Below are 10,817 nucleotides of genomic sequence, written 5' to 3'. Positions count from 1 at the left end.
GGGTGCTCTCACTCCCAATGTCTGTGTCATCGATAAAGATATTAAACGCCCCAGCCAGTCCCAAGACACAGCTTTGAGGGACAGCGTTTGTTACCACCTAGGTGTAACGTCAATGCCCATAGCCCCCTGACCCGCACCCATCCAATTCCTATAGTCTGTCCGTAAAACCTGGACACGGATGGCAGTGGACGATTCAATTTTCACTTTTGCTAGCTAATGCATTACACTCCCCATTATATTTTTCTCAACTGCCACTGCCCGTGTACACCGCTGAGAGCACCTTACACGCGTGTTTCATTCATCTTTTTTTAACCAGGACAGGGATAGCTCCACCGAAATGGAGCCTCAAAAAATTTCTCGACACTCGTGCCTGTTCCTCTCCACGGAAATCTTTAGTAAAAGGCGAAAGATTTATACGATCTGAAGAGAAACCAGAGTATGCCTCCACTCCCTTCCCCGACGTTGGCGCCATCTGCTCCCCCCCGCACATGTCACGGCGACGCATTGCTCCCCCCCCCCCGCGCCGTTCCCAGCCGCTCAGCCCCGGTCTAGCCCCGGTGTGTGGGAGCACACACTGGACAGCCCCCACAGCCCGGGGCAGCGGCCGCAGCACCGGACACAGCAGGGCCGGACACCGGCGGCACCGCGGGGCACCCTGGGTATGCAAATCAGGCGGTAACGGGGCGGGGCAGCTCAGCCTCAGCCGGGCCGGCGCTTCCCCGGCGTAGTTTGACCCCAGCGGGACACCGTAGAGCCCCTCTCTGACTGCCCCCACCCCGCGGGAGGGAGAGAAGGGAGACACTCATGGGTTGAGAATAAGGCGTTTAATAATTAAAGCGAAGTAGTATTAAATTAAAAATTGTAAGGAAAATAAAATAGAATCACAGAATGGTCTAGGTTGGACGGGACCTTAAAGATCATGTAGTCCTCATCCCTGTGCCATGAGTAGGCACATCTCTACTAGACCAGATCATTCAAAGACTTATCCAACCTGGTCTTAAGCACTTTCAGGGGTAGGGCAGCCACAACTTCCCTGAGCAACCTGTTCCAGTGTCTTGCTACCCTCACAGTAAAGAATTCCTTTTTATATTCAACCTAAATCTCTCCACTTTTAATTTTAAAGTGTTCTCTTTTGCCTTGTCACTACATGCCTTTTTGTAAAGGCATTCTCTCTTTATTTTATAGGCCCCTTTTAAGTACTGGAAGGCCTCAGTAAGATTTCTCCAAAACCTTTTCTCTACCAGGCTCAACAACCCCAGGTGTCTCAGCTTGTCTTCACAGGAGAGAGGCTCCAGCACTCTGATCGTCTTCACAGCTTCCTCCAGAAGCTTACTCCAACATATCCGTGTCTTTCCTGTATAGGGGACTGGAGAGCTGGATTCATCAAGAAAGGGCAGAATTGCCTCCTCTGACCTGCTGTCCAGGATACATTTGGCTTTCTGGGCTGCGACTGCTCGCTCTTGGTTCATGTCCAGCTTTTCACCCATAAGAACCCCTTGTTCTTTCTCATCAGACCTAGTCTTAGTGAGTTTTCCAGCATGTGTTCTCCAGTTTGTTGTTTTTTTTTTTTTGTCTGGCATTGTCCAGACCCAGAGGCAGCGCAGGGCACTTGGACTTGATGAACTTCCCGAGGTTCTTGTGGGCCCAAGTTTATCCAGGTCGTCCTAGACGGCACCCTGTCCTTCAGGTGTGTCACTCACACCACTCAGCTTGTAAACTGGCTGCGGGTGCACTCACTCCCTCTGTCTGTGTCACTGATATTAAAAGCCCCAACCAGTCCCAAGACACAACCCTGAGGGACAGCGTTTGTCACCTGTCTCCACCCGGGTATAACGTCCATGAAACCTGGACACGGATGGGGCCGGAGGCTTCAATTACCACTTTTGATAGTTAAGGCATTACATATGCCATTACACCTACCTCACTAAATTTATACTACCTGAACAGACAGCTGCCAGCTTCTCTTAAAATTTTCTTGTTTCAGTCTGTTTTTTAACGAGAATAGGGATAGCTCCACCGAAATGGAGCCTCAAAAAATTTCTCGACACTCGTGCCTGTTCCTCTCCACGGAAATCTTTAGTAAAAGGCGAAAGATTTATACGATCTGAAGAGAAACCAGAGTATGCCAAGACGCGCACTCGCGCACAGACCGTCCCTCGGCTGTCCCTCTCTAGGACACGGCGACTTGGGGGCATGCTGCCTGGCTCTCCCGCCGCCCCAGCCTGTTCCCGCGGCACAGACGGGGATCCAGCCCGCGCCCGGATACCGGCGGTACCGGGGAGCAGCCGCGGAAAGCGCGACAGGGGCCGCTCCGCCGGCGCGCGATGCACCCTGGGTACAGGAATAAATCTGAATACTAATAGGGGATATGCTAATGAGCCAAGCGCTGCGCACGGGCCATGCAAATGAACCATAATACTAATGTGCATATGCTAATGAGGCTGTCTCGACCCGCGGCCCGTGTGCGCGAGGGCTTTTGCGCTCGCTCAGCCCCGCCGCGGGACGCCGGGCCCTGAGCCCTGACTGGAGGCGTTCGCACGGTGACCCGCCGTACAAACAGGACGGGCCTGCGGCAGACGGACCCCTGACAATGGCGGCAGCTGCCGGGGCGGCTCTGCCCGCGGGCCCGGCACGGCAGCTGCCGTCATTGTCCGCCGGCTCCCCTCGGCGCCGCCGCGTCTCCAGGCAACGGCGCGCGCCTCGCTCTGGCGGCGCGGTGACGTCATCACATCGCGAGAGCTCGCCCCGCCAAGCCGCCCAGCGCGCTTCCGCCCCGCCTCTTTGCGCCGGTGCCGCACCATGGGTGAGTGAAGGTACCCGGGGCCTGCTGACATCCGCCGCCATCCGCCCCCTGCGCCACCGCATCCGCCCCGGTCCCCCACCGGGTGGCAAGCAGAGACTGCCGACGGCCTACACCGTCCGCCATCGGGGGCGGCTGCGATATTGCCGAGCCGCTGGCGGGGGGAGGGTGAGCGGGCCCAACATGGCGGCTGGTGGATGATGAGGGTGGGCGGCCTCGTCTCGCTGCGCCTTAATTTCCTGCAGATCCTGAGCGCTGGGCTCGCTCCCGGTATCTGCTGCAGATAAGCAGATGCGGGTGAGGTGGAACAGGGTTCAGTGGGCCCATCGAGGGGGATGCGGGGTGGCATTGTGGAACACCGCACAAGTTGGCAGCTTGGGCCCTTGCGGGAGGTGGCGTGTTCTGCAGAGATGGTCCCCGTTGGGGACCCAGCAGGCTGAGTTGATTTGGGGTGTCTCTCGTAGGGGCTCAGCGGACAGGTGGGATGGGGGTCCCTTCCTAATCCTGCCAGTAGTGTAGGATGATGGCTGTAGTCTGCCTGTCGATCGGCATCGGGCGCTTCCCAGAGAGCGCCCAGCACGCGAGGTACGTTGGGAGGCAGCTTCCCAAAGAGAGCACGGATGAGGGGGTCTGTCTGCTTGTACAGCTCTGCTGGAAGGGATGTGCTCGGGGCAGGTCTGAGTATCAATGATGAAGCTTCTCTAACTGCTGCATAAGGCTGAGTGCACTGTGCGGATACCAACCTTGGAGAGCTGAGGACTCAGAGCCGCGCCCCGCTGCTGCAGCCGGCTGGGCTGGTGGCACCCTCTGACCACGCTGCCCTCCATGCAGGTATCTCCCGGGATAACTGGCACAAGCGTCGCAAGACTGGGGGCAAGAGGAAGCCCTACCATAAGAAGAGGAAGTATGAGTTGGGGCGACCTCCCGCCAACACTAAGGTGAGCGATTGGGTGAAGTTGGTCAGAATTGTGTTTTCCAAGTCGAGTTGCTGCTTCTGTGCTGTTTAAACCTATTAGAGGTTTGAATTCTTGCTGTTTGGTGTGGGGTTGAATATCTGACCCTGCTTCTCTAAAAGGTGGTGTGTGTTCCTCTGCCGATACATTTTTGCAATAAAAGGCAATTGGAGTGATGAAGCTTTCACCTTAGGTAGATGCAACAGGCCGTTCTGGTCATTTACTGTATCTGCCGATGCCGGGGTTTGTCATAGTTACACTGACCACATTGCCTTGGAGACTGGGGCTGTGCCGGGCTCCTGTGGGGGCCGTGCAGCATTCCAGCACTAAGAGCAGCCCGGTGTTTGTTTCTGACTGCAGATTGGCCCGCGCCGGATTCACACCGTGAGGGTTCGGGGCGGAAACAAGAAGTACCGAGCCCTTCGCTTGGATGTTGGCAACTTCTCCTGGGGCTCAGAATGTAAGTGTGTGCTGAGCCCGCTGTGTGGGAGGGAAACCTGTGCTGGTCTGTGGTACTGCTGCAGAGTGGAGGGATGCAAGCATGGGTTTGTGGGCTTGGATCGAGCATCCTGGAGCTGGCAGCTGATGCAGCATGCATGGTGATGATAACTTTGACCTTATGTGGCCTTAGGGGACTTGGATTTCCACTAAGTTCACAGTGATAGGAGTGTCATAGTTACACTGAGTGACATGCTTACCATAACTTTTTATGGGGGAGGGCAACTAAAAAGGGGCTGAAATCCTATATATGGGTAGTTCTTCAGAAACGCAAGTTTTGTTCCTCGGTGAATATGGTTACTAAGAGTTAAGTGATGTTGAGCAACAGAGAAAGGTACTCAGGATACTTGTGAGAAGGCCTGACCCTAGAACAGTGTTTGTTACATTAGCATGTGCAATTTAATATTTCTGCTTTGCTAAGCAAAAGTGGGAAGCCCAGAAGCAAGAGGGGGACTCTGTCATATTTTCCCTGAGCAAGGTGGGTTTTCTTTGCTTTACAAGCTGACAGCAGTATCACTTGAGCCTGAGCCCAGTCAGTGTTGAGTGCAGAGTAGGATGGTACAACAGCAGTAAGGAGGGTGGTGGTTTAGGGACCTGCATGGTGTGGGGGGACAGGCCATGCTTTCAGTTATCTCAGAGCATTGTCTGTGCAGTGAAAAGTGTCACTCCCATGTGCATTGCTCATGTGAAGAGGCTGAGTGCACCTTGCAGCATGGACAAGGTATGTGAGTGAAGGGGGAAAACCTGCCTTGTGCATGATCTTTGTGTATGTGCAGGGCTGTTTTCAGGGCAGGTGACTGCTAAACAGTCACATCTAGTAGCTAAGGCTGCATGCTTCAGGTGGGTCTTGGAAGGATGTAAACACCAGCTTTGCTTCTCAATTTACTCATAGACCATCATCCTGTAGAAATGGTTTCTGAGATGTGTTGCAGGGCAGTCCCACTCAGTATGGCTTAGTTTAATTCTAGCAAGTGCATACAGCATTGAATGCTGTGGGCAGTGTTAGTTGGCATCTGCTCATCTTGCTAGTCTGGAAAGTTACTTTCTAGGATTGCTTAGGTGCTTTAGAGATTAGTTCCAGCAAGGCTGCTGATTCCTGGTTTTTCATGTAGGAGGGATTTCATTTCCAGGCGTAGATTTCTGTCCTAAGAACAGAAAGTTTGATGGATGAAAAAGAGATGCATCTTCTAGTTAAATGTAATTCAATGCCAGGCAGGCTGGAAGATACTGAATGGGGTGTTGCGTGTAAAGTTATTTCAAGGATGTGTGTGAGATGCAGTGAGCTGCATACTCAGCTGTCTGATCCCTGTAGGTCTGAACTCATGCTCTTCTCTTGAAAGGCTGCACTCGCAAGACCAGAATTATTGACGTTGTGTACAACGCTTCCAACAACGAGCTGGTGCGGACAAAGACGCTGGTGAAGAACTGCATCGTGCTCATCGACAGCACCCCGTACCGGCAGTGGTACGAGGCACACTATGCCCTGCCCCTGGGACGCAAGAAGGGCGCCAAGCTGGTACGCCTGGGCTTCTCCTTTGGGCTCCTGGCACTGCAGCCTGCCCTGCCAGAGGCACTCACCCATCCTGGACAGACACTGCCTGCCAGAATAGGGCTGGGTACCCAGCAGTGCTTATCTGAGTTGTGTTCCCATAGGTTCCCAGGATAAGTCTGGCTCTCTTAATGGAGTGCTCAGTAGCAGGAGCTCTCCTGGAAGCATTACACCTATTTGTGCACAAGGACCTGACTGTCAAGATCTTTGTCTTCTAATGATGATACCTTTGTCCAGTTCTGCTACTGAAGGGAGAGCGATGACAATTTAGGATGCTGAGGAAGACTTTGTAGGTTGGGTTCTTGTGCTGGGCAGTGATTGCTTTGGTGAGAAGCTTGGGGATTGCTAATTGAACTTCAGCCTGTTTTTAAGTGTCTTGAAACTACACTGAGCCATTAGTCTAAGAATCAAACCCTAGACTGCTAGAAGGTATTTAAAACCCCACATGTAGCATTCAGATTAATCTTTGCTTTAAAAGCAAAGCAGTTCTCATTTGGGTGCTGTGTAGTGCAGAAGCAGGGGGAGAGCTCGTCTGCCTGGACTTGCACCACACCCAAGTGCTTTCATTATTTCTGCAGAGGGAAAGAGTATTCACTGCTTTTTGTAGGAGTGGTTCACCAGGGAAACCTTTGCAGTTTCACTGACTTGAGAACAGCCTTCCCTAGGGCAATGTGCTCATTTGTCAGCAGTGACTCTGGTTAGCAATGTTGAATTTCTTGGTCTCAAAAGTGAAATGCAGAACCTGGTTCTGTGAGATCAAAGTATTTGTACCTCAGCCAGGTATGATTTTAAAAAGAGTACAGTGTTGAGAATACAAGGGCTTCCTTCATGGTAGTGGAAAACATCTGTGTTAGTGGAACATGGCTATTTGTTAAACCATTTCTTTTACTTTTGGTCTTGGGTTTAGACTCCTGAAGAGGAGGAAATACTGAACAAGAAGCGTTCAAAGAAGATCCAGAAAAAATATGATGAGCGAAAGAAGAATGCCAAGATAGCAAGTATTCTTGAGGAGCAGTTCCAGCAAGGAAAGCTACTTGGTGAGTCCCTGGCAGCATTAATGTAGCTTGTTCTTTTATCTTCTCCAGAGATACCCCACTTGTGGCAGGATGGGGAAGTCTGGCTAGCCAGGCTTCTGCAGTTGGTTATTCCTGTTGGGGCTTTGAGAAAGAAAGGGGCTCAAGACTAGCAAAATGAGCAAGTGTGTGTCAGAAAAATGTGCCACAGGCATCTGAGAGCTTTGATGTTTCAAGCTCTGGCAAACATTTGAGTGTTCTGAAGTCTTCTGGTGATGAGACCTTTGTCCAGTTCTGCTGCTGAACCCGAGCGATGACAGTTTGGAGATCTGAGGAGGACTTCACTAGGGACTGCAGCTTCCCGAGCACGGTACCCCAGGCAGAGGTGCTGCCCAGGCACACGGCCTGGTGACCCAGTGCCTGCTGAGCTGCTCCTCCGTGCTGCTGCAGGGAGGCTGCGTGCAGGGTGTGTTCTTTGGGGTGTGCCCTGGGTGGGGAATTGCCACACTTTATTAACTGCGTGACTTCTCCTTGCAGCCTGCATTGCCTCCAGACCTGGACAGTGTGGCCGAGCCGATGGCTACGTGTTGGAAGGCAAGGAATTAGAGTTCTACTTGAGGAAGATCAAGGCCAGAAAAGGCAAATGAATATAAAAGTATTGTGCTAAGAGAACGAATAAACCAAGAGTCTTCTACCCTAGCAGGTTCTGTGCTCATTTGTGTATGCAGTATGGAGAGGGCTTCTGTAGCTCCATCTGCCTAGTAAAATGTGAAGGAAGATGGAACTCTTGGAATCCCTGAGCCCTTTAACATCTTCAGGCAACACTTGACCCTGCATGTGCTCAACTAAAACATCTCTGTGGGTTCTAAGTGACTTGCAGGACCAAGTGTGTGTGAAAAAGAGTTATCAGATTTCGCAGAAGTGGGGAATGTCCAGTATTGGAAACCTGTGAGCAGGAGGTGGGTGCAAGTGTGCACTCTCATTGAAAGTTCTGGGTTCCTAGGAGCTCCTGAGGTCTGTGCACACTTTCTCCCTGTTCCGTGTTAGATCAGCATGTGCTGCAGTTGGGGTGTTGGAGAGGTCAGTGGGGAAATGGGCTAGGTCTGGCTAAAAACTTGGCTGTTAAACCTTCAGCCTCTGCAGCTGGTAACTCTGCCTTCCACATTACGTGAGCTCCCATCCCCTGGTTCAAGCCAGCAGCTCCTTTTGATGTTTCCTGCCTGGTGGTACAATTCCCTGCAGGACCCAGGACCTTTTAACCAAACTAGGTAGCACTGCTCACTGACCAGCTGGTCTTTCCCTGATGACCTCCTTGGTCTCACTCCAGTGCAAGATCAATTCCTTCTAGCAGAAGGGCCAGGCTCACATCATGGTCTGTCCCTTTCGAAAGCTGGATACAAACTCCAGCTTTGTGCCCTGTCACTTGGGTGGAATTGGAAAGCTGTGGTGAACAAAAGCTTTTCTGGGTGTTTTGGTGAAATCTTTCCTAAAGGCTCCTGTCCTTAAGGAAAGTAAATCTCTGAAAATAGTTGCTCTTTGTGCAGGTATTGGGGGAAGTCAGGAGCCCATCTGAGGGCTGGTCCTGTGCCATGGGGCAGGCCAGGCTCACACGCTTTGTGCCTGTCCGGTGCACACACTGCACACTTAATCCCATTTATGTATTTTCACAAAAGCCTTGTTTATCCATTGGATCACTGGTGCAAATCAGGCTTCCTGCAGCCCCAGCATCACAATTACTACCTCTGAACTGAAGGGAGGTGGTCCATGATCATTTTGCCCCACGGAGAGTTGTGGTGAGACCTAAGTCTCATGCTTCAAAAATGCAACTCTGTCCCGCCAAATAGTTTTGGGGGAAGGAGTTTATTTTTTTTTTTCCTGTGATGCTGTGCCTTGTTTGCAAAGTGTAACTCGGGAGGTGCCCTGGGCAAGTGCCTGGGGAGTGTGGGTTCGTGCTGTGCTGCTGGCCAGGAGGTGAGCATGAGTCAGTACCAGAGCTGAGCATTGCAGAACGGTGGTACCTGTTCTGATGGCTGTGGGTGTGCACTGGCAGCCCTTCACAGACTGGGTCAGTGCCCGTGGGCACTGTGAGCAGAGCTGAGCCCAGCTGGTGCCCCTGCAGTCCAGGAGTCACTGGCAGTGGGACCTGGGCTGGGTGGGATGTTTTCACAAGCACATTCCTTCTCCATAGTGATCCGGTGTAAACTTTCCCTGCCTTCCAGAGAGGTGGGGTGGAGGCGATAAGGGCACTTGGCAGGGCTGTGTCACAGCCACTTCCTACGAGTGTTTCTTCTCTCCCGTCAGCCTCCACAGAGTGCAAACAGCACTCAGGCTGTTTCTGGGGAACTTTGTGCCGATGGAGAAACTCAGCTTTATAGAGCAAATGCCGGCCTGGTGTCAGAGCAGGATTATAAACCTGTACCCTGATGAACAGGATTATGGCTCATCAGTGTGTGCTGTTTACAGAGTTACTACTCTGAGAAACATAGCTGCCAAGGGCAACTGCCCATGGGAGCAAAAGTGGCACCCGGAGCTGCACTGGAGGTGTGACATAGGAACAGCAGTGGCAGCTGGCTGGGTGTGTGGCACTTCACTCCCAAAGTGGTGCAGGCTGTGGGATGTCTGCTCCTTGCTGTTGAGTGGCTCTCTCAGCTTCACACAGTATTAACTTCGGGGTATTTTCACAGGACATGATCCAACCCAGGAAATGACCTTGTGGTTACACTTCAATAGGTCCAGCAGTGACCTGGAAGGCAATGGAGGAGAAGCAGGGCTGGCTTGTTGAGGGAATTTGGGAGCTTTGGAGGAAGGGCAACTTGCAGGAAAGGGAACTTTTAAACTAATATTCTTAGGGGGAACGTGTCTGAGTGTGTCAGGGCTGTCACAAACAGAACACTGGGTTTGGTCACACCTCCCTGCCACCTGTCAGAAATTTGGGCAGGGACTGCAGGTACCAGAGCAAGGGCTGAACAAGACCCAGTGGGATGATTTGAGTCACTCCCTTTGCATCAGCCATGGCATCTGAATTTAGGCTTCGTGAGAAAGAGGGAAAGGACAGGATGTTACATCATTCCCAGCAGCCCTGGGAACGGGACCCCAGGGTACATGAGCAGAGGGGGCACCCATGAAGGGCTGCAGGCATTTCTAGAGCACAGGTGAAAAATGCAGCTGTTGTTAGCCCTAGTCAAAACCTGCAGCCATGGGATGTGCTGCAGCCCCTGGAGACAGCTGCCAACCCAGCCTGTTCTGCTGGAGTCCTGTGGCAGCTTCTGATCCCTCTGTCCCTGTGGGGGTGGCATGAGCCAGGGTACACTGCAGTACTTGGCAGAGAGTGATGGAGGGATATTAAAAGCTGGGATACTTTCCCAGGACCCAGGAGGGAGCAGGGAAGGAAGAAGTCCAGCTGGATATAAAACAGGGAAACATCCATGAGTGGCAGGAGACATGAAGGAAAATCATCCCATCCTTGTCCCCAGGCCATGTGGGGCTGGTGCTGAGCAGTCCCTCTATGGGCTGCTGGAAGCCCCACAGCACAGCACTCTGCAGGAAACACCACTTCCTCTGCCGGCCGGAGCGCCGCGTCCTGCCCTGCCCAGCTCCCTCCCTTCCTGCCTGGGCACCGGGCCCAGCGCAGCTCCACAGCACACAGAGTGGCCAATGCAGCTTCCAGCCTGGACAATGTCCCCCCGGGCAGGAGGAGCAGCACTCGAGGGTGGCCCCCCATGTGCAGAGAAGGGCTGGAGCACCTTGGGTGAGACTTGCTGGGAGTGCCTGTATTGAGCAGTGATTCACAGCACCCCCAGCCTTTGCCCTGCTCCCAGGAGCCCCACAAATTCTTGCTTTGTTCAGGATCTGTGGCATTTACAGCAGGCTGACACCTTCCCCACCCCTGTTGTAAATCCTGATACAAAGCAAAGGCTCTGCTGGCGTTTAGCCAGTGCCCAGCTCTGCTCTGCCAGAGCAACAAAGAGGCTCCAGGGATGCTGGGCAAGACCCTGGGCCATCAC

At 52.8% G+C, this 10,817-nt stretch overlaps 1 protein-coding gene and 7 non-coding genes across 8 annotated transcripts; 6 read left to right on the top strand and 2 right to left on the bottom strand.

Moving 5' to 3' along the window:
* Positions 1-325: 325 nt before the first annotated feature.
* Positions 326-440, bottom strand: LOC141729986 (U5 spliceosomal RNA). Its single transcript, XR_012581488.1, has one exon. It is a non-coding gene; the product is annotated as a U5 spliceosomal RNA (small nuclear RNA).
* Positions 441-2,009: 1,569 nt separating this feature from the next.
* Positions 2,010-2,124, bottom strand: LOC141729985 (U5 spliceosomal RNA). The gene has a single exon (XR_012581487.1). It is a non-coding gene; the product is annotated as a U5 spliceosomal RNA (small nuclear RNA).
* A 427-nt stretch (positions 2,125-2,551) lies between these two features.
* On the top strand, positions 2,552-7,512 carry RPS8 (ribosomal protein S8). The gene is made up of 6 exons (XM_074545910.1): positions 2,552-2,803; positions 3,632-3,738; positions 4,114-4,213; positions 5,592-5,767; positions 6,708-6,837; positions 7,351-7,512. Exons 1-6 carry the CDS (start codon positions 2,800-2,802, stop codon positions 7,458-7,460), a joined length of 627 nt encoding a protein of 208 aa, XP_074402011.1. The 5' UTR covers positions 2,552-2,799; the 3' UTR covers positions 7,461-7,512.
* Positions 3,479-3,563, top strand: LOC113458644 (small nucleolar RNA SNORD55/SNORD39). Its single transcript, XR_003379069.1, has one exon. It is a non-coding gene; the product is annotated as a small nucleolar RNA SNORD55/SNORD39 (small nucleolar RNA).
* Positions 3,919-4,022, top strand: LOC113458639 (small nucleolar RNA SNORD46). Its single transcript, XR_003379064.1, has one exon. It is a non-coding gene; the product is annotated as a small nucleolar RNA SNORD46 (small nucleolar RNA).
* On the top strand, positions 6,012-6,084 carry LOC113458637 (small nucleolar RNA SNORD38). Its single transcript, XR_003379062.1, has one exon. It is a non-coding gene; the product is annotated as a small nucleolar RNA SNORD38 (small nucleolar RNA).
* On the top strand, positions 7,080-7,151 carry LOC113458638 (small nucleolar RNA SNORD38). The gene has a single exon (XR_003379063.1). It is a non-coding gene; the product is annotated as a small nucleolar RNA SNORD38 (small nucleolar RNA).
* A 570-nt stretch (positions 7,513-8,082) lies between the features above and the next one.
* Positions 8,083-8,215, top strand: LOC113458640 (small nucleolar RNA SNORA35). The gene has a single exon (XR_003379065.1). It is a non-coding gene; the product is annotated as a small nucleolar RNA SNORA35 (small nucleolar RNA).
* The last annotated feature ends 2,602 nt before the right edge of the window (positions 8,216-10,817 follow it).

Source organism: Zonotrichia albicollis, chromosome 8, assembly GCF_047830755.1.
Source record: "Zonotrichia albicollis isolate bZonAlb1 chromosome 8, bZonAlb1.hap1, whole genome shotgun sequence".
In the NCBI taxonomy this organism is placed as follows: Eukaryota; Metazoa; Chordata; class Aves; order Passeriformes; family Passerellidae; genus Zonotrichia; species Zonotrichia albicollis.
The sequence above is the reverse complement of the archived record's forward strand: the minus strand, read 5'-3'. Positions and strand labels throughout refer to the sequence as shown.